Here is a 21,702-nt window from a genome sequence, read left to right on the forward strand (position 1 = left end):
TAAGCACATTTACTCCGTCAGAGGGGCTGCTGGTGGCGCTGCGTCTCCTTTGTAGGCTAGAAGGGCACCCTGGAGGGCACTTCATCCCGTTTTCTCCAATGAAAGGGCACTTCAGCGGCCACACTCGTTTTCTCACTAGAACATGTTTTTCCCGTTTTCTCCACTTAAGGGCACAATAAAACACGCTTTATCCCGTTTTCTCCACTCCAGGGCACACTAGAATGCTTTTCATCCCGTTTTCTCCACTTGAATGGCACACGAGAAAGCACTTTATCACGTTTTCTCCGCTCAGAGAAACACTAGAATGCGCTTTATCCCATTTTCTCCACACAAAGGCACACTAAAACGTGCTTTATCCAATTTTCTCTGCTCAAGGGCAAACTAGATCATGCTTTATCCCATTTTCTCCACTCAGGGGCACACTAGAACACATTTCATCCCGTTTTCTCCACTTAAACGGCAAATTAGAATGCACTTTATCCCATTTCCTTCACATAAGGGCACATTAGAATGCCGTTTATCCTTTTTTCTCCGCTTGAGAGCAAACTGAATGTGCTTCATCCCGTTTTCTCCACTTGAAGGGCACACTAAAATTTGCTTTTGTCCGCTTTCTCCGCTCAAGTGCATATAGAATGTATTTTATCCTGTTTTCTCCACTCAACTAGTGGAAACTTTATCACAATGTCGGTTTACTTTGATGAAACAGTTTATCTTCATTGAACAAAAGGTTTTCTGTTCCTTCTTTCACTCTTTTTTCAGCATTGTGTTTAATAAATGTCTCACTTCAGATGTCAAAGGGCTGTGATTATACCTTTGTTTTTTGGTGAATAGAGAAGCGATCATTATTTATTTTCCTCGTCATCATGAATAGAAAATGAAAGATCTGCAGCCCACACAGTTCAGCGTCATTCAAACCAAACGCGAACTGTTGGGATTTAAACCTGAAGGATGTTTACAGCGCGCGTCTGTGCGTCACGTGAATCTCTGCTGCCGCCTGCAGGATGGACCTGGAACTGCATCTGAATACTCAGCTGAGTTTTCCCCCTCAAATAAACTGAAGTTCATTTCTGTATTTTCATAATGTTTCTTGATTGATTCAATCTAAATGCACATGTTTTATATGAGCATTTTTAATGGACATTAATATAATATTCCTTGTAGATCGATTTGTTTTGAAATAGATTATTGATAAAGCTGAATATTGGAAATAGTGAGAAAGTACAATAAAGATCACAGGATGTCAATGTGTTCCTATTAAAGCTGCACCATAATAATAATAATAATAATAATTATTATTATTATTGTTATTATAATAAATATTAGTTCACCTCAACCCTAAATGTAACATGGTGAGTATGCAGATCGTTAAGTACAAATACCAATACAACAATGTTGAAGTACTCCATTACAAATACAAGTACTGCGTTCAAAATGTTAATTAAGGAAAATGACTGAATCAATCATTAAAATAGAGTTAGCATGAAAAGTGTAGAATGAAGAAAAACATATTCTTGTGCGTGTAAATACATCATATTTAATTATTATTACTAAAACATTAATATGTAAGTCATTTCATTTAGTTTAAGAAGTTATTTTAAATATTTTAGGGGGTTTAATCCATGTAAACGCTTTATACTTTACTACACTGTAAAATAAAATAAAACATTAATAAAGGGTGAGATGACTGACAGCGACTGCCAAAAAAAACTTAAAATGAAAATAAAACAAAGAACAAAAAACAGAAATTAAAAGAAATTTTGACACTGTTATTTAACAGTTTTTTCTGTATTATTACGATCAAACACCTTCAATAAAGGACCGAGATGAATGTGTATGTAATTTAAGAAAGTACTAAAATTACTATTTAAATAATACAGTAATCTTTATATAAAATTTATATATATATTTATATATATATATACACACACACACACATATATATATATATATATATATATATATATATATATATATATATATATATATATATATATATATATATATATATATATATATATATATTATTAGCATGATACTTAAATTAGCAGTTGGGTTGTTAATTTACTGTAATAATGTCTGTAAGTTTACAGAGTTTTGTATATATTTTTTTAAAAACCCAGAAAAACTACTGTACAATATTTATTTTCTGTTAAATTAGTTTGTTTCTTTTACAGTGTATAAATCAATGTTGAATGTTGGAGTAAAAACAATATTTCCTTCAGTCTAAATTAGCATAACCTGGTACAAGTACCTCAAATGTGTGTTTTACTCTCTTCTGCCCGCCATGTGATGAATGAGTGAAACCATGAAGCTCGTTACAATCATTAAAAACTAAACACAATTTTCAGTCATCTATTAAACGATTTTGGGAGTTTCCTCATGTTCCGGTTATAATAATCAGACCAGAAAAGAACTTTGTAGGCGGGGAAAACCCAGCATGAGAGAAATGACAGAGAAGTTGTTATGAGTCATTTTCTGCTTCTGAAGTCGACACCGAGAGAGACCTCTTCTCCTTTTGTCACGAACATTCACAGAAACGAACAGTTTAATTATATAAACGTCACTTTTATGATTTAATATGTGTTGTATTATATGTGATCTGGTCTTCTTTATTTCTGTTTAATTCACTTTGTTAACTTTCTAAATTGTATTTATTTTTGAAACAGCAGCCTTTTGTCGGATCGTTAGATGTTTTTTAACAATGTTTATTAGTTTGTAAATACAAATAAACAACGTTCCTCCTCAATAACACAACAAATCATTACACTAACTGACAATACTGAAGCCCATTAGCAACACAAAATATCATTCTAAATAACTGTTGTACTGCACACAGTATTTTTCTGTCATAGTTGTCCTTTTTATTATGTCATTTTATATTTATGGCTTGAATGTTGCAGTACTTTGTCTGCATTTTGATTTTATCTTCACATGTTTATCCTATAAATATTATTCTGATTCTGATGGGGGAGAACACTCCACACAGAAACAAACAAACAAACAAACAGCAAAACCCAATTATATACAAACAGAAACAAAAAATACAAGATAAAACAAATTAATTGATACAACTTAATTTTGGTTACTATTATTTTTGTATACTCATGTTTATTATATATATATATATGAATATATAAATATATGTATGAAACAAACTATTTTCGTATGTTTCTCTATTTCTGAGAAAAGTATTTTACATAATTTTCTCTAAAATACATTTTTAGACACAGCGTCAGAAAGGTCTGTCAAAGAACGTAGAACTCAAAGACGGATCACTCCTCTTCCTTTCTGGGATCCCAAACTCCAGCGCGAGTAGCACAGACGCCAATTGGTTAACAACGAGCAAGCCGTCGCCCGATTGGGTGTGAGCGAGAGTATCGCGACATCTGATTGGTTGACAGCTTGGGCACGCGGAAGCACACTATCTTCTGCTCCTCCTACAAAATATCATTCGTGGAGGAGAAAAAAAATGGCAGCTGACGATTAGGGAGAAGTGTGAGGATCTTCGCTCCGAGGAGGAAAAACAACAACAAAAACAACAACAAAAACGCGCCACGGGTAAGTTTCTTTCTTCGGACTCAAACGATCAACGACTTCCGGGGAGAACGCGAGAGGTTCAGGTACGCGGGGGTTAGACGGCCCCATGTTGTCAACATTGGGGCCCAGACTATCACCTGGAGCCGCGTTACGTTGCGGTACGCGTCGCGAGAAAAGAAGCAGTTTTTCTAAAACAATAAGTGTGTTTTTGTGTTTTTCTTCTACAGTAAGTAAAGTATTATTGTACTTCTCTCGGGTTCCAGCTCAGGTACCTTCTGAGGGCTACTAAGGTGACGTCACCAGGTGGTTTAACGTGAGCTGGCTGGAAAACACATCGTAAAGTCCTGAAAATACAGACTATTGTCTCAGGATGTGTAAATATATATAAACACGTGTACACACAATATAAAACCATAATGAGAGAAATGCACAAAGCAAACAAACATACAATGTAATATTATTACATTTAATTAACTAACACAAAAAACAGGATATTAAGGGATTTTATTGTTATATATAACATTGTAATCCTAAATATATATTCTTTAATTGTATATAGCATTGTAATAATACATATATGTATATGTTTATGTATTATTACATATAAGATTATAATATAGCTATTAATTACTATATATAACATTGTAATAATATATTATATTTTTATCTATTGTGTTCATTTGTTTTATCATTCTATTCTTTTTTTAATATTGTGAATTTTTCAACTCTATTTTAACTATATATATTTTGTGTACTTGTTTTTTTTTTAAATATTTGATTGCTGTATCTATAAATGCTGCTGTCCGTGCTGGATAAAAATAAGTACCTACATATTTATTGAGCTGTAACAATAAGTCGTTTAAAGAACTTACGTTATTTATTTAGTTTGTTTTCTCTGTTGTTGTTGCTCAAACTTCTTGTTTTCCCTCCAAAGACCTGCATTCATATACAAACGGTTCATCAAATATACAACTTTAATATTGTGAAGCTAAACCCCATGTCACCTAGAGGACATGCATCTTGTCTTCTCCACTTAAAGAGAACCCTAGAGGACACTCCAACCCGTTTTCTCCGCTAAAAGAGAACCATAGAGGACACTCCATCCCGTTTTCTCCACTAAAAGAGAACCCTAGAGGACACTCCAACCCGTTTTCTCCGCTAAAAGAGAACCCTAGAGGACACTCCAACCCGTTTTCTCCACTAAAAGAGAACCCTAGAGAGCTCACTATCACACTTTAGCCAGTGAAAGGGACCTTAGTGGACACAATGACGTTTTCTCCGCTGAAGAACACACTAGAACTCACTTGATCCTGTTCTTTCCACTTGAAGAGCACCCTTAAGGGCACTTCATCCTTTTTCTCCCCATGAACAGACCGATGAATGTTCTTTGGAACTGTGTGTGAACTGCAATTTTTTAATATTTTCTTTAAGAAAAAGACCGGAAGAAGCGTCTCCATTGGTTGGTCGTCTAAGGAGCGTCTCCATTGGTTGGTCGTCTAAGGAGCGTCTCCATTGGTTGGTCGTCTAAGGAGCGTCTCCACTGGTTGGTCGTCTAAAGAGCGTCGCCATTGGTCCGTCATCTCAGGAGCGTCGCCATTGGTCGCCAGTCACCATGGGTAAAACGCCGCTAAAAGGCAAGTAGACCTTGTTCACGACTTAAGGTCTAAACACTGATTGGTTGTTTACAAACTTCTAATTTCTTTTTCCTGGTATGAGAAAAGTTATTACAAGTCAGTTATCATTTTTTGATCTGCCAGAAATGACGAGAATTAAATTAAAGTTAAATAAATCCATCAAAGCTGTATTTGATAAAACAACTTATGCATTTTAATACCTGTGTCAAATTGATGTATTTTTTTAAATTTTTTCTGCTATTTTTAGATCAGAAAGACGTCAAAAAAGAGAAACCAGGCCGAATGATTCCTCTGACGGCAGCGACGCCGGCACCGGCTAAAGGTGAAGCGCTTTGAATATATATATATATATATATATATATATATATATATATATATATATATATATATATATATATACTGGATATTGACAAATTTTAAAATGCAATTTACGAAAAAAGAGTCTTTTTCTTCTCTGTGTTGGAAGTTGTTTACTTCGCACTCAAAGCTTCAAATCCAAATAAATACTTAATATTCATCATCTAACAGTAATTGTTTCTTTTGTCTTTAGATGCTTTCAGCTGGGAGGAATACCTGAAGGAGACGTCTTCTCTTCCGGCTCCTCCGGGTTGCTTTCGTCAGGTCTGATCTCTAAAGCTTTTATCTTCATGCTGCAATGCTGCGCGTCTGAATGGCCGCTCACGCTGTCCGTCACGGTGTCCGCAGGCTCGAGTCCCGCCCTCCAACGACTTCAAGGTGGGCATGAAGCTGGAGGCGCACGACCCGCGCAACTCCACCTCGGTGTGCATCGCCACGGTGATGGGCCTGACGGGCGTGCGGCTGCGCCTCCGTCTGGACGGCAGCGACAACAGCAACGACTTCTGGAGGCTGGTGGACTCGTCCGACATCCAGCCAATCGGCAGCTGCGAGAAGAACGGAGACATGCTGCAGCCGCCGCTGGGTGAGGGACGGGCAACCGGCAACCAGCAACTACCATGATCAATGAGCAACTAGCAAATACCATGATCAATGAGCAACTAGCAAATACCATGATCAATGAGCAACTAGCAACTACTAATGATCAATGATCAACTACCAATGACCAACTAGCAACTAGCAATGACCAACTAGCAATGATCAACTAGCAACTCGCGATGATCAACTAGCAACTAGCAATGATCAACTAGCAATGATCAACTAGCAACTACCATTGGTAATTACCAATAATTAATTAGCTCTCGAGCTAACGCTAACTTACATCGAGGTGGAAACAGAAATGTTGAATAATGTTCACCGTCCCAAGTAAACAAAATCTAAATCTCCCCCCCGCCCCCCCTTTCACACCCCCCTTCTCCCCCTCCCCCATTTCACCCCCCCCCCCTCTCCCCCTCCCCCTCAGGCTTCCGGATGAACGCGTCCTCGTGGCCCATGTTTCTGTTGAGGACCTTGAACGGAGCTGAGATGGCTCCGGCCATCGCCTTTAAAAAGGTTCGTTCAAAACAAACAAACAGACAAAAACCCTGAAGCACAAACACGGAACAGAACCGCGCTCTGACACCGTTTTGTTTCAAAGGAACCCCCGAGGGCGCCGCAGAACCTCTTCAAGCCCGGCATGAAGCTGGAGGCCGTGGACAAGAAGAACCCGTACCTCATCTGCCCCGCCACCATCGGGGAGGTGAAGGGCGACGAGATCTTCGTCATGTTCGACGGCTGGCGCGGCGCCTTCGACTACTGGTGCCAGTACGACGCCCGCGACGTCTTCCCAGTGGGCTGGTGCTCGCTCACCAAGCACAGCCTGCAGGCGCCGGGGAACAGCGGTGAGAGCCTGAACGCACCATGAGAGCGCTATCCTTTACCTTCAGCCAGTGCTCATGTTCACTGAGCGGAGCCTGAACGCACCATGAGAACGTTAACGTCACTAGCTCTCCTCCTGTTGCTTCTCCGTTAGCGGTGCTGCTAACGTTACTAGCTCTCCTCCCGTTGGTTCTCCGTTAGCGGTGCTGCTAACACTCTGTCATGATGGTCTTTAGCATCACAACTTGCTTGCTTGTCTCTTTGATATCGACTTCCTTCAAACCGAATCTTCTCGCCGTTCCTCCTCCAGTCAGCCTGCCGAAGGTGATGCCGATCCTCCCGGCGTCGCCGTCCAAGCCCAGCCGGCGCTCCATGCAGTCGCCCTACAGACTCCCCAACCCGCTGCCCGCTCTGCCCGTCAGGAAGGGCGTCCGAGGCCGGCGGCCCAAGAGCGAGACCATCGCGCTGCTCAAAGCCGTGGCGGAAGCGGCAGCGGCCGCCGCCGCCGCTGGCGGCGTGCGGAAAGGAGCCGAGACCGAAAGCACGCAGCTCGTTCCCCGACTCTACAAGAAGAGGGGGCCCAAGCCCGGGAGCAAGGTGAGACCATGTGACCCACGAGACCATGTGACCCATGAGCCCATGTGACCCATGAGACCATGTGACCCACGAGACCATGTGACCCATGAGACCATGTGACCCACGAGACCATGTGACCCATGAGACCATGTGACCCATGAGACCATGTGACCCACGAGACCATGAGACCATGTGACCCATGAGACCATGTGACCCATGAGACCATGTGACCCACGAGACCATGTGACCCATGAGACCATGTGACCCACGAGACCATGTGATCCATGAGACCATGTGACCCATGAGACCATGTGATCCCTGGGACCATGTGACCCATGAGCCCATGTGACCCATGAGCCCATGTGACCCATGAGACCATGTGATCCATGAGCCCATGTGACCCATGAGACCATGTGATCCATGAGACCATGTGACCCATGAGCCCATGTGATCCATGAGACCATGTGACCCATGAGACCATGTGATCCCTGAGACCATGTGATCCCTGAGACCATGTGACCCATGAGCCTCGGCTGCACAAACCCTCTGATGATGTCACTCTTTTACTGACTGTGTCCTATTTTCAGAGGAAGTCCAAGATTCTTCAAAGCTCGGCGCAGCTGGCGAGCATCCAGGTTCCTCAAGAAAGCCCCGGCAGCCTGAACTCAGTGGTTTCAACAGGTAACACCTCCTCCCCGTCTCTATAACCAGCTATGAAAGTAAGGTTAAAAGTCATGAACATGAGGATAAAAGTCGTGGAAATCCATTGGTCAGAATGCGTATGAACCCCGTCCTGCCCCCTTGTGGTTCCAGTGTGCGTGTACGTGAACAAGCAGGGGGTCTGCGGGCCTCACCTGGACAGGAAGCAGATGCAGCGCCTCCCGGACCACTTCGGGCCGGGCCCGGTGAACGCCGTCCTGCAGCAGGTGGTCCAGTCCTGCATCGACTGTGCGTACCAGCCCAAAGTCCTGCTGGGAGCCCTGCAGACCCACTCGGGGGGAGGAGAGGTGGTCAGAGGTACCAATCACACATCAGGATGACGTGGTGTTCCCCAAGGCTCAACACTGGGCCTCTTCTGTTCTGCACCGACACGCTGCCACTGGCTCATTTATTGATTTTAAACCCAAGCATTAATTAGGGGTTGTGTGTCTTAAACAATCGTAAACACTCCCCGTGTCGTCCCTCGCAGTCAGGACGGACGGCGGCGTGCGCGTGGTGAAGCTGCCGGCGGCCTCCAGCGCGTCCTTCGTGCTGCGCTTCCTGGAGACGATGTGCCGCCACCTGCAGTGCGACAACCTGTTCAGCAGCCAGCCGTTCAGCCACTACGCCGCCTACGACCGCAGCAAGTCAGGTGACGCCGCCCGCAGCGCCGCCCAGTCACGTTTGAGGCCGAAGGCGAAGGCCAAGGTGGTCACGTCCTTGTGTTCGTGTGTTGCAGTGAAAGAAGAGGCGCTGGACGCTCCGGCTCTGGCTCGGGGGGGCAAGCGGAGCCTCTTGGGGGTCTCGCCGCCGTACGCGGCTCCTCTGTCGCCCAAACACCTACGCACCGAAGCTCACCCGTCAGAAGGTACGAGAGGATCTCCATGCTGACCGTCACCACCAGGGGGCGACTCCTCCGGTTGTATAGAAGTCTGTGCTTCATGTGTTAGAGCTGCGTTCTTCTTTGACGTGGTCGGTTCTCTCTCCAGCAGAGACGCTGCCTCATGAGGAGAACGGGCTCTTAAAGGAGCAGCGCTTCATGGACTCCGCCTCCAACTCCATGACCCCGCGCCCTCAGGCGGCGGCGGCGCGCAGCACCGGCTCCTCAGAGTACCGCTCCTCCCGCGCCGTCGCCCGCTACCGGCACGGTGCGGCGGCGGCCGCCGTGCGGCGCCTCTCCTCCAACCCGCTGGAGCCGGGCAGCAAGCAGCCGCTCAGACGAGTAGAAGGTACGGCGAGAACCGGCGGGCGTGGGTTCTGTGTGTGTGTGTGTGTGTGTGTGTGTGTGTGAACGCGGCGCTCAGTGTTCTCCGTTGTTCTCCGGCAGCAGCCAGCTCCACCACCGGACCCGAGCCGCCGGGCCCGGAGCCGCCCGGCAGACACCCGTCCACCTGGTCCATCGACGAGGTGATGCAGTTCATCAGGGACGCCGACCCCACGGCGCTGGCACCGCACGCCGAGCTGTTCAGGAAACACGTGAGTCTGCCATGTTTCACGTGTCCAGAACCTTGAGAGGTTCCACCACACGGAACCAGAACATATATAAAGACTAAATAAAGTACATTCACACATAATTTAAATCTAGATTTATACCTTTTGTTTTGGTCGATCTTTTCAAAACGTTCTGGAATAAAAACACTTTGATTGATCGGTCGCAGCAGCTCGTGTCTCGCTGCATGTGAGGATTGTTGATGGATGTATTGATTGATTGTTGGTGTACTGACGTTCTCCCGTTGGTTCTCCAGGAGATCGACGGTAAAGCTCTCATGCTGCTGCGCAGCGACATGATCATGAAGTACATGGGGCTGAAGCTCGGCCCCGCCCTCAAGCTGTGTCACCACATCGAGAGGCTGAAGCACGGGAAGCTGTGAGGGGGCGGGGCCAGGACTCATGGGGGCGGGGCCAGGACTCATGGGGGCGGGGCCAGGACTCATGGGGGGGAGGAGAACCCCCCCTACTCGTTCTGCTCGTGGAGGCGAAACCTTCTGATCCCCAAAGAGAACAATTCTTCTTCACTGAGAAAAACTAAAGTCAGAAGTTCTTCCTTCAGGAGAGATTCCCCCCCCCTCTCTCTCTCTCTCTCTCTCTCTCTCTCTCTCTCTCTCTCTCTCTCTCTCTCTCTCTCTCTCTCTCTCTCTCTCTCTCTCTCTCTCTCTCTCTCTCTCTCTCTCTTTTACATTTTAGAGTTTTTTAATCGCCTTCTGATCGATGATGTCATCGTTCGTCTTCTCTGATATTTCGATCTGATATTTATTTTGTGTTTTTTAAAAAGAGCGACGGATTTTAAAAAAACATTTAATTTCCTGTTAATCCTTTCACAATAAAAGTCCCGCGTGGGTTCCTGCTGCTTCCTCTTCTCCTGCAGACGCTCCTGGACTTTAAGTTAAATAACAAAAAGCACAGTTTAATGAATCCTTCACCGTCTCATCGCAGCGCTCCTTCACAATAAGAGTCCTCGCTCTCGCCGCTGCTCGAGACATTTTCTGTGAACGTTGTGTTCACTGTCAGTTGATCCAGGAGTTGTTTCCTCTGAAGATATTCACCGTCAGAGGAGAGGAGTTATATATTCCTTCAGAGAACTCCTCCATCAGTCGTTCAGTAGCCGACGGGTCTTCATGGACTTTTTACTGTTAATTCTTCACAATAAAGCTTTGAATATCCATAAAGTCACCGTCGTTCTGATCCGTCGATCATTTTCTGGATTTATTTTCATGTTTTTTAGTCTTTATAAAAATGACGTCAACAAATGTGTGTTTAGTCCACCGTCTGTACAGCCGCCTCGTTAGAGCCGTTAAAGACAGGCGATCTTCCTCCTCCTCGTTAGAGGAAGACGATGATGGCTGCTCTTCTCGTTATTGTTAGAGGAAGACAAAGGGGGTGTCGGCTTCGTTAGAGGAAGACGATGGCCGATCTTTTCGTTAGATGAAGAGGAAGTCCCTCCTCGTTAAAGGAAGTCTCTTCTCGTAGAGGAAGACCATGGACGCTCGTCTCGTTAAAGCCGAAGGACGTTTGCCTCGTTATCGTTAAAGGAAGGCGAAGGGGGCGTCGGCTTCATCCTAGAGCAAGACAAAGGGGGGCGTCGGCTTAGTCCTAGAGCAAGACAAAGGGGGGCGTCGGCTTAGTCCTAGAGCAAGACAAAGGGGGCGTCGGCTTCGTCCTAGAGCAAGACAAAGGGGGCGTCAGCTTCGTCCTAGAGCAAGACAAAGGGGGGCGTCGGCTTAGTCCTAGAGCAAGACAAAGGGGGCGTCGGCTTCGTCCTAGAGCAAGACAAAGGGGGCGTCGGCTTCGTCCTAGAGCAAGACAAAGGGGGCGTCGGCTTAGTCCTAGAGAAACACACGGGACGTCGTCTTCTTCCGCCTCGATCGCCGTCACGCTTCATTCCGGCCGTCCTGATCGACCCTCACCAGTTTCCTGCATCGTCATCATCACCTTCTTCATCACCTTCTTCATCATCATCACCATCACTGCCCTCCTCTGAGCCAGTGGATGGCGGTCGGTTCTCCGGGTTCCGACCGCCGCGTCGCTGTTCCAGTGAGAACACGTGTACAGTTTTATGGGTTTCACCATGAGTATCAGCAACAGAATGTACATTTTTTTGTAGAAACCGAATATTTTAAAAAAGGAGATCGTTAGAAATGTGAAGATAAAGAAGAAGAAAAAGGGCCGATTTCCATTCTGCCTTTTTTTGTTTGTTTTTGTTGTTTTTTAATCTTATTCAAACGCGGCGGCGCTTCAGTTCGGATCCCCGTGACGGGGACGGACGCCGCCCGCTTCATGACGACGTCTCTCAGGTCTGCGTGGTCTTTGTGCGTCCGCTGGTCTTTGTGCGTCCGCTTTTGTAGCAAACTGTTTGTAAGGAGGAGGGTTCGGTTCCCCGGCCCTGAACACACAGAGAGAGACTTGTGCCAAACCAGAACCCGCGGAACCGAGAGCCGGAGGTTCTTCTTCAGAACTACTTGAACCGAAAGTGTCACGAAAAAACTATGTGTGTTTATGGATTTTGTGTATTTCCTTTTTCTTTTTTTATATATAAACCTACCAAAAACTAAACGATGTGTTTTTACTGACTGAGATTATTTACACCAAGAACAATTTATTCTTTATTTTATCTTTTGGGGGAGTTTTATAGATATTTCATATTAAATTGAACACAAAACAACTGATGATGAACTTAAAAAGTGAACTCGATACACTTTGTTAAAAAATTTGCAATTTGGATGAATTTTTAACTATTAAATTTCAGAATAAAATAAATGATGCCCCTAGTGGACACCAGGACAATAACATGTATTATCTCTATAACACAGCAGTGATGCCCCTAGTGGACACCAGGAGAATAACATGTATTATCTCTATAATACAGCAGTGATGCCCCTAGTGGACACCAGGAGAATAACATGTATTATCATATTCGATACACAGTTCTTTCAACTTGTGACAGTAAACTCAATATTCTTGATTTTTTAGGACGTCACCTTCAGGAAACACGTTTAGTTGTTTCTGATATTTAATAAAGAGCTCATGGATTGATGGATAATCATCTGGACCGATCAATAAACAATGAAAACACTCGTTAGTTTAACTGTTTGGCTGATTGAAATATTCATGAATTTTGTATCAGGTTTTCTTTAATGAGTAAATTCTGACGTTAACATTTTCCTCTGATTTCAAAGCACAAACAAACACATTTGAGATATAAAACAATAAAAAAGACACAAAGTCAGAACCTCCAGAGATCTTTAAGTTCACTTATGAAAAGCACACAAACTGCACAGAAAGCAAACCACCTCCCTCAGACGCCTCGGTCCAAACACACTGCTCCCTGCCGCCAAAAAGAGCTTCAGGGAGTCGGCCGCTACGAGGGCGGCTAGCCGCTAGCAGTCGCGCAGTTAGTCGCTAAGCTAGCAGTCGCGCAGCTGGTATAAATAACAGTACAGTGAATAAATTAGGGATGGAACCCTGCACGACCAGAAGGGCTCAGGTCCAACTGACATGAGCTGAAGATGCTAAAGTTCATGAATATATAAATAAATAAAGGAGAAGCTCCGCCCCTTCTACGGTCCGCCGGCGTTCACAGAAACAAAGAAGACCTCGCGACGCTGCTTCAGCTAGACTATGACAAAGTGCACAAAGACGGGATGAAGAACACACATTCACAACTCTGCTCGATCAACAGAAACCTCCAAAATATGAAAAAATAAAAAGACACCAAACCACGTGGAACTAATGCGTCTAAAGTATGGAAGCCGGTCACCGCCACAAAGAAAACCTTTTATCTCACAATTGTGACTTTTAATCTCATAATCATAACCTTTTATCTCATGATTATACCTTTTTATCTTATTTCATATTTAATTATGACTTTATAGGTTTTTCAGTGGCGGTAATGGGCTTCCATAAATAACAGACTAATAACACTTCACTAATATCACCAACAGGGTTTTTTATCGTCTTTAATCTGAAGTGAAACCCACTTCAGTCAGTCAGGAAAGCAGCGGCGGGTTCTGCTTTCATGCACGATTTATTTTTCTAGAAAACATAAAAAACGTAAAAACTTTCCTCATGTGTTTCCTCAGGCCTAAAGAACGCTCTGATTAAATGTGAAGACTGCCGTTAAACAGGAAGTCGCCGACATTCATTTCAATGGAAATTCCGCCGAGTCACGATTTAACCCCGCCCCCTGCTGCGAACCCGACCAATCAGAAGGGAGGGAAGGGCTCCAGTAATCTGCTGCTCTGGAAAACTGGCACCAAAGTGTCTTTGCTGTTCCTCAACATCTCTGATTTAGAAAAGACAATCTTCAAAGCCACGGAGAACCCGTTAAAGGACGTTTGTAGGAGGTTCTCCTGCAGCTTTACGGCAGGAGGTGGACTCTGTTTGTGTTGTTGTGAGACTTTGGTGTTTTAAATTAAAAGGGTTCAGGTTTTTAAATCAGTGTTTTAGTGAATGGAGTCTGGCGGACGCCATCTTGGTTTTTGGCCATCACCTTTTGTCTGTCGCCATCTTGGTTTTTGGCCGTCACCATTTTGGTTTTTGGCCTTTGTTAATGTGTGAACCAGAACTACCCCTTTAAAACACCAAAGTCGCACGTGAAACAAATCTAACTAGCGGTCGATCTGAGAGCTTAAATCAGTGTTTTAGTGAATGGAGTCTGGTGTGAGAGCAGAGAGAACAGCTCCAGTTCAGTGGTGAAGATGTGGACATGTTCTACATCTAGCGGTCACTTAAACTTGAGGACATTCTTTCAGGAGTCTAGAACAGTACATGGTACTGTCCCTTTAAGCTGGCAGACAACAACAACACTTGTGGTTCAGAGCGTTACAAACAAACACAACAGGTCAGAAAGCGCCTCGGTAGCTTCTGAGTTCCCCGTCAGACATTCATTAGCTTCAGTTTGGAGCCAAACTCTCTGATTGGACACAAGTGATGAGTTTGATTACAGAACGTCACCAGAAGCCCCGCCCCCTCCTTCCACCGAGCGCCCTCACTTCCTGGGCAGCAGCGCTGCAAGTCTCTGCTTCTTCAGGGGCAGGAAGTGGATCTCCTGCGTGCTGACCTTCTTCAGTTTGATGGCCCGGCTCTTGGGGAGCTTCTTATGCGGGTTGTTGGGGTCGTGCTGCTCCCCGTGGTGGGACGCCGCCGCCGCCGCCGGCACGCCATAGAGCTGCTGCAGGGCCGCTGCTGCCGCCGCCGCCGCCTGGCTGCCGTCCCGCTTGATGGAGAAGTTTTTGGTCGAGACCCCCGAGAGGCCTTTGATCTTCCCGCAGAGGATGGCGGCGGGGATGGCGTCCTTCACTGAGACGATGACCTTAGCCGTCTGCGAGGCGCTGACAATTTCCAGGTTCCCGCCGCCGCTGCTGCCGCCGCACGGCTGACTCGGGGAGCCGGACCCGCCGGCGGTGCTGTCGACCACCCACTTGTGCTGCCGGCTGAACTCCAACGACGCCAGACTGCCCAGGAGTTTGGAGTCAATGCCCAGAGACAAAGAGGCGCCGCCGTCGCCGTCCGGACCGGCACGGAAAGATACTTCCCTGCCGGATTGGACGCACTTCCTCCTCGCGGCCGCCGGCACCGACAGGTCGAGTACATCGTCCTGCTGGGGACTCGGGTATTCCTGTTTCGGCACGACCGGCAGGCACGCTCGGACCGAAAGGTCCAACGCCTGCCCGTCGTCGATGGCGGTGGCGGCAGGAAGCGAGGACGGGGAGGCGCGAGGCGGCAGCGGGAGCGAAGGCACGTACTGGCGCGAGGACAGCGGCGGAGAGGTAGTGTCTTTAGGAGACGTCTGAGTGCTCTTGCTCGCGGTGCAGACCGGTTTTGGCATGTTCCCCTTCGAGTCCTCGGCCTGGGGGGCGGGGACCGGGATGGGCAGCGGGACGGGCAGCGGGACGGGCAGCGGGATGATGACCGGGTAAGGGACCAGAAGCGTGGCGGGCGGCACGAGGGGCGCCAGCGGGGAGGCGTAGGGCGGAGCCAGGGGAGGGAGCGGGAAGAAGGTGGATCCCGGCGACTGGCAGGCGGAGGCGCCCGTCGGCGTGGAGGGGAACAGGTCCTGTAGGATCGCCGCAAACGCCGGGTTCTGCAGCAGGGAGAGCAGGTTGGCGTCCTGCGTCTGCCCCGCCGACTTGTGGTCGCCGGCGGTCAAACCGAACGGGTTCTGGCACAGGACACCGCTCTGGGGGATCCCGGAGGGGCCCATGTGCTGCAGGACCTGCTGATCCAAGACCAAGGGGAGCGAGACCGGGCTCTGGCTCGAGAGCAAGTACGGCGCCGCCGCCGCACCCATCTGGCCGAGCTGGGTCCCGGCGGCGGCGCCGGCCATCTGGAGGTGGATGGGCAGCATCAGCGGGCCGTCCCCCAGGCACACCGGGTGCAAGACGGTGGCGGCGACTTTGAGCGCCACGCCGCCGCCTCCTGGAGACTCGGCGGCGGGACTCGGCGGCATCGCCGCTGCAGGAGGCTCCGCCCCTTTGCCGCCGCAGGAAGCGGCGGGAGCGAGCGGGTTCGGCCCTTCCTCCTCCGCTTTGCCGGTCGCCTCTCCTCGTCCCGCCGCGGCGCCGTCAGGCGGGCTGCCCTCCATCGTTCAGTGTGAGGAGTCGCTTGAAGGCTTCGGTCCAGAGCGCTACTGACGGGTCGCCTCCATTGTTCCTCCGGCCCTGGAGCAGGAAACAAAAGGTTCAAGAGATTCAATTGTTTGTTCGAATCAACCAGAAACCGTCTTCTGAGGACGGGAATGTTGGAAGTTATTGTTACGCTGACGAGGAACAACATGGACGCCGAAATATAACGATGAGAGGCGACTCAAAACCTTTTGATGGCTCTGTCTCTTTGTCTCTCTTTATCTCTTTCTTTGTCTCTTTGCCTCTCTGGAGCTCTCTTTGTCTCTCACAGACAGAGTCTGGTAATCAATGAGAGATGATCAATGAGATCATTGATGAATTGCAAATGAAGTTCAAAGATTACAGAACGTCTTGTGTTGCTGCTCAAGAAATATTATTTATTCACGACAAGAATAAAGAAATGTGGATTATTTTCATGATTAATTGTCTGTTTTCCCCTCACAAAATAATCCAAAAGATCCAATAAGAGTATCGATAAGGAACCGACCCGATAAGAGGAGTTGGACTAGAACCAGAAACTGGACCCGTCTCTGGAGAGACAGGAAGCTTTTAGTGGAGCACAGAACATAATGGATCCATCTCCTCCTTCACCCTCAGGACAGATCCATCATGTATTATACATGTCGTTGGCGTTGCTCTTCAACCCGACACATGTCCCGCCTGCTCCGGCTGTCACCCCTCATCCGTCTGCAGCCATGAAACATCCCTCGGGTGCCCGGAGACAACAATGCGTCCGATGTCAGCGGAGGTCAATTATTCATCCTGATGGAGCGCTGCGGGACAATGCAGCGAGTCTTTAACACAACCCAGCGCACGGCCACAAAGCCGGCTTTACATGGGAAATTAATAAATAAACTAAGCCCCATTGCATGCAGGCATGCTGTTCGCTATCTTCCAGCAGCGGCGTGACTTTGCTCCGTCTCTCGCGGCCTTCATGTGGTGTCGGGTGTTGGGGTCGCTGCCCCCCCCAGGCTAGTTTTATATTGTCCCGTTAGCATAGATGAGACCTTGTAATGTGGCTGTGATGGATTACACGAGGACCCTGCAGCCACACGGCTGATAAACTCGTCCCTGTTGGTTCACACGGTCTGGGAAGCGCGTGCACCTCAGGGATACAAACACACACCACATCCCAATGAACAGGCTTTCCTGCCTTCATGGCTTCAGGCTTCTGTGCTTTTTTTTTTTTAACCCAGTCAGGAGTCCCTTAAAGGGCCAGTATTGATGTCTAGAAGTGTGTTAGCATGAGCTTCTTCTTCATAGTTTTACTGCAGCAGATGAGTCTGCAGAACACACCAGACTCCATTCACTAAAACACTGATTTAACCTCTCGGAGCTCAGGAGCTGCTGCTCTGCTGCCGAGTCATCTGGTAGTGTGTTTAAGTTGTTGAGAGACTTTGGTGTTTAAACAGTTAATTCAGATTCACTGAAGTCACACAACAACACACAATCACACGCAGATGGATGCAGCAGCGGAGCAGCAGCTCCTGTTGTCCTGAGAGCTTAAATCAGTGTTTTAGTGAATGGAGTCTGGTCTTCAGGTAATGAACATTACAACAACATGGCGGCCTCCCTGTGTCGATGTGAAGAACTCGTTCCAAGCCAACGTGAAATGAGAGGTTTTCTAAAGGGACCCTGGTGCTCAGAGACACTACCTCTTTAGTCCACAGGGGGCGCCAGAAACAACACTAACATAAAGTTCCTCATGGTCAAAGATGAATGAACACTTTATAAACTAGTGAAGCTGTAATCACTGAGGCAGAATATGAATATAAAGGACATGGGAGTCATTCTGTTGCTATAAGCTTTATTATTATGACTTGACTGTTTTTATTTATTTATATTTGATTTATTATTTTATTTGTTTTATTGCAGGGCTATTAGGATATTTTCAATGTTGTGTAAAGTGACTTTGAGTACTAAGAAAAGCACTATATAAGTTAAATGCATTATTATTATTATTATTATTATTATTATTATTATTATTATTATTATTATATCTATTGTTGCCTATTAAATGACAGAAATGATTTTAAGGTGTGAATATTGCATAAAATTAAGGTGCTAAAACAATAAATATCTATATGTTTTTTGACATAATGTCACTCTTCATGTCGGATGTTACGATTGGTTCTTTGTGGTGTTTGTCCCGCCCCCTACTCCGCTGTGATTGGACAGCTTAAGAAAACACTAACGCTGCGTTTTAAAAACAGAAATTTAAACACTTTTCAACTCAAAAAAAAGGAAAAAGGTGTCAGGAAATTAAACGTTTGTTTCCATAAATGTCTTAAACACAAACATGTGGATCTGCTTCCTACATCTTGGAGCTACTTCCTCGTCACACAGTTAATGTTTCAAACGTTTTCTTTAAATACGAGAAGCGGCGATAAGACCAGCGACTCACACGCCTCCTCTTCTGCAGGAGGAGACGCACAGAGACAAATCAAATCCCTCCCCCGCTACTGTAATGATTTCCACATTTCCTCCTCCTCCTCCTCCTCCTCCTCCTCGCCTCATTGATGGAATGTGTACGCTGTGGTAAGTCAACAACAGAGAGGACAATAAACGCCTTCAGCTCAACTGCATCAAACGCTTCAGATATTACGAGAACGAGTCTCTCTTATTATCTTTCGTGATCCTGGTTCTGTTTGATTTGGAGCTCAGACCACGAGGGGAACAAAGCAGAGACAGCTGAGGATCTAAAGGTCACCCCTCCGCTCCGCTGGCCAATTACATCTCGTTACAGAGTCACATGACACGGAGCCGCATCATGAGCTTCACGTCCTCACTGGTTCACTTTGAACATCAGCTGTTTCAGCCTCAGACACAAATCTGCACTTGTTCATCTTTTAAATGACTCTTTAGTCACATTAGCATATATTTTAGTGCAATATAGTGAAGCTGATGAGGACTCCTCTGGTTGTATAGAAGTCTATGCTTCATGTGTTAAAGCTGCATTCTCTCTCCTGACCACCAGGGGGCGACTCCTCTGGTTGTATAGAAGTCTATGCTTCATGTGTTAAAGCTGCATTCTCTCTCCTGACCACCAGGGGGCGACTCCTCTGGTTGTATAGAAGTCTATGCTTCATGTGTTAAAGCTGCATTCTCTCTCCTGACCACCAGGGTGCGACTCCTCTGGTTGTATAGAAGTCTATGCTTCATGTGTTAAAGCTGCATTCTCTCTCCTGACCACCAGGGTGCGACTCCTCTGGTTGTATAGAAGTCTATATAAGTGACTCTACTTCTCTCTTGATGTATTTCCTCAGTAAACACTGTAAACATGAGTTTATGTCTCAATCTCTAGTTTCTAGTCTTCTTCTATACAGCATGATGTTCATTTAGTACATTATGGTCTATTAGAGTGAAACAGACCATAATATGGTAACGCTTTAGGGGCGGGGCTACAGGGTGATTGACAGGTCGACACCAGAGACGTGTACGGCCTCTACGTTGCTCCTCAGTCCATGTATGATCACTTCCTGTTCACTGACCGCAAATAACAACAACATGGCGATGGCCGTAATCCAAGATGGTGGACCTGGTTGCAGGGTTGTTATTTCTTTTCAGTGTAAATGAATGGACGCCTACAGATCAATACAGCATCTATCAGTCTATTTCGTAACAACACGTCCCTGTTTAACCCGGCTCGCCTTTGAGAAATCCTGTTTAAATGGTGAGAAAATGCCATTGAACCACATTAAAATACACTAATTCACCTTATATGATGCAAGTCATTAGCCAATCGGTGGCCGGAGAAGAAACGTTCAAACCCATGTCCCTCTGTTCAGAGAGAAGTCTCAACGAGGCTTCTCTTCAGGTAAACACGCTCAGGTGAGTGCTTCACAGGTTTGGGGGGTGAACAGAGTCCCACCTCTTCCTCCAGGTCTGTCCCCGCTCTGGGAGGATGGGACGTCAATAAAAAGGCAAAAGCACAGGCTGCTTTAAAGGGCCCTGAACGCCTCACCGTCCAGGGTTCACGGGAGGATCTCTGGGTTCGTTTCCTCTCCAGAACCCTTGAGGTGTCCCAGACAGATCCAGTACTACTCCTACTAGTGGTAGTACTCGTAGTACTAGCAGTATTAGTGCTGTGAGCCCGGTCTCAGCTGGGTTCTTCCCCTCTGAGCCCCCCGGTTCGCCGTGAACGCGCATGGAGGCTCTGTGCGGCCGTGATGCGCGCGGCCGCCGGCGGCGACATGAAGGGCATCGGGGCGCGTGACGCTCCGCTGCCCTTTAAACACGCAAACATCACAACACGCCTCTGATTTATTACATTTCAATGTCTAGAACTGTATTATTTATATACATATCAAATATATAAACACACATCAAAGGGAAGAAGCGAGCTCGCGCTGACAGGCGGCAGGAGATGAAATCACCTCTGAATCCGATTAAAAACACAGGAACACGTCTTACAACGCGCTGTCTGGCGCCTCGGGAGGAGCAGCCCGCAGGTGAAGCTCCTCTGATGGAGCAACGACACGAGCGCGTGAAGGAGGAGAAAGCGGCGGCTTCCTTTCATCCGCTGCGCGTTCATTCTCTCATTCTCTCATTCGTTCATTCGTTCACTCTCTCATCCTGACATGACGCCTCGGTCTCGGCCCTCACGCGTCGGGACTCACCGGCAGCGTCGGCGGCGGTCCGGTCGGCCGCCCTCCGGTGATCAGCGACGGGAGCCCGGAACACAGTCACGGTAACGGAGAGAAAAGCTTCAGTTATCTCCGCGAGCGACGCCAGACTGAAAGCTGCGCGCGCAGCTCGTCAGCGGGGACCTCCCCTCCTCCTCCTCCTCCTCCTCTTCCTCCTCCTCTTCTTCTATGTACACAATTAATAAATAATGATGATTAAAGGTGGACACGTGACATAGTTGTATATCTATAAATAATCATCTTTTTTGTTTTAGAAGAGAACAAAAAGGAACAAACAAATAAACAAATACAATAATAATCATTATAATGATTTATTCCTTTATTACAATGTTTACATGCTTTAATTTATTGAATGTTACCTTGTAACATTAAAAAAGATGTATGAATAATTTATTATTATCATTACAGTATTCTAATATATATATATATATATTTATATATAACATATATATATATATATATATAACATATATATATATAAATATATATATATATATATATATATATAAATATATATATATATATATATATATATAAATATATATATATATATATATATATATATATATATATATAAATATATATATATATATATATATATATATAAATATATATATATATATATATATATATAAATATATATATATATATATATATATATATATATATATAATTATAAAGTGTAACACTATTAGTATTTGTATATACTTGTTATAT

The 21,702-nt window shown here is 45.9% G+C and overlaps 2 protein-coding genes across 4 annotated transcripts; one reads left to right on the plus strand and one right to left on the minus strand.

Annotated features, from left to right (window-relative positions):
* The first annotated feature begins 3,445 nt into the window (after positions 1 to 3,445).
* Positions 3,446 to 10,105, plus strand: LOC137795556 (sex comb on midleg-like protein 2). Of its 3 annotated transcripts, none has more exons than XM_068593092.1 (15): positions 3,446 to 3,558; positions 4,969 to 5,171; positions 5,419 to 5,493; positions 5,722 to 5,792; positions 5,877 to 6,111; positions 6,550 to 6,638; positions 6,724 to 6,967; positions 7,255 to 7,541; positions 8,108 to 8,201; positions 8,334 to 8,537; positions 8,710 to 8,871; positions 8,959 to 9,087; positions 9,209 to 9,448; positions 9,547 to 9,695; positions 9,965 to 10,105. In XM_068593092.1, exons 2-15 carry the CDS (start codon positions 5,150 to 5,152, stop codon positions 10,088 to 10,090), a joined length of 2,127 nt encoding a protein of 708 aa, XP_068449193.1. In that variant the 5' UTR covers positions 3,446 to 3,558; positions 4,969 to 5,149; the 3' UTR covers positions 10,091 to 10,105. The 3 variants fall into 3 exon arrangements, with proteins under 3 accessions (XP_068449193.1, XP_068449196.1, XP_068449194.1); XM_068593095.1 differs by having other exon boundaries at positions 9,550 to 9,695; XM_068593093.1 differs by having other exon boundaries at positions 9,212 to 9,448.
* Positions 10,106 to 12,860: 2,755 nt separating this feature from the next.
* On the minus strand, positions 12,861 to 21,045 carry rai2 (retinoic acid induced 2). The gene is made up of 2 exons (XM_068593018.1): positions 20,959 to 21,045; positions 12,861 to 16,375 (listed from the first exon to the last, which is right to left on the minus strand). Exon 2 carries the CDS (start codon positions 16,297 to 16,299, stop codon positions 14,704 to 14,706), a length of 1,596 nt encoding a protein of 531 aa, XP_068449119.1. The 5' UTR covers positions 16,300 to 16,375; positions 20,959 to 21,045; the 3' UTR covers positions 12,861 to 14,703.
* Between the last annotated feature and the right edge of the window lie 657 nt (positions 21,046 to 21,702).

Source organism: Clinocottus analis, unplaced genomic scaffold, assembly GCF_023055335.1.
Source record: "Clinocottus analis isolate CAN_PGR_092001 unplaced genomic scaffold, fCliAna1.0.p SCAF_28, whole genome shotgun sequence".
Classification (NCBI taxonomy): domain Eukaryota; kingdom Metazoa; phylum Chordata; class Actinopteri; order Perciformes; family Cottidae; genus Clinocottus; species Clinocottus analis.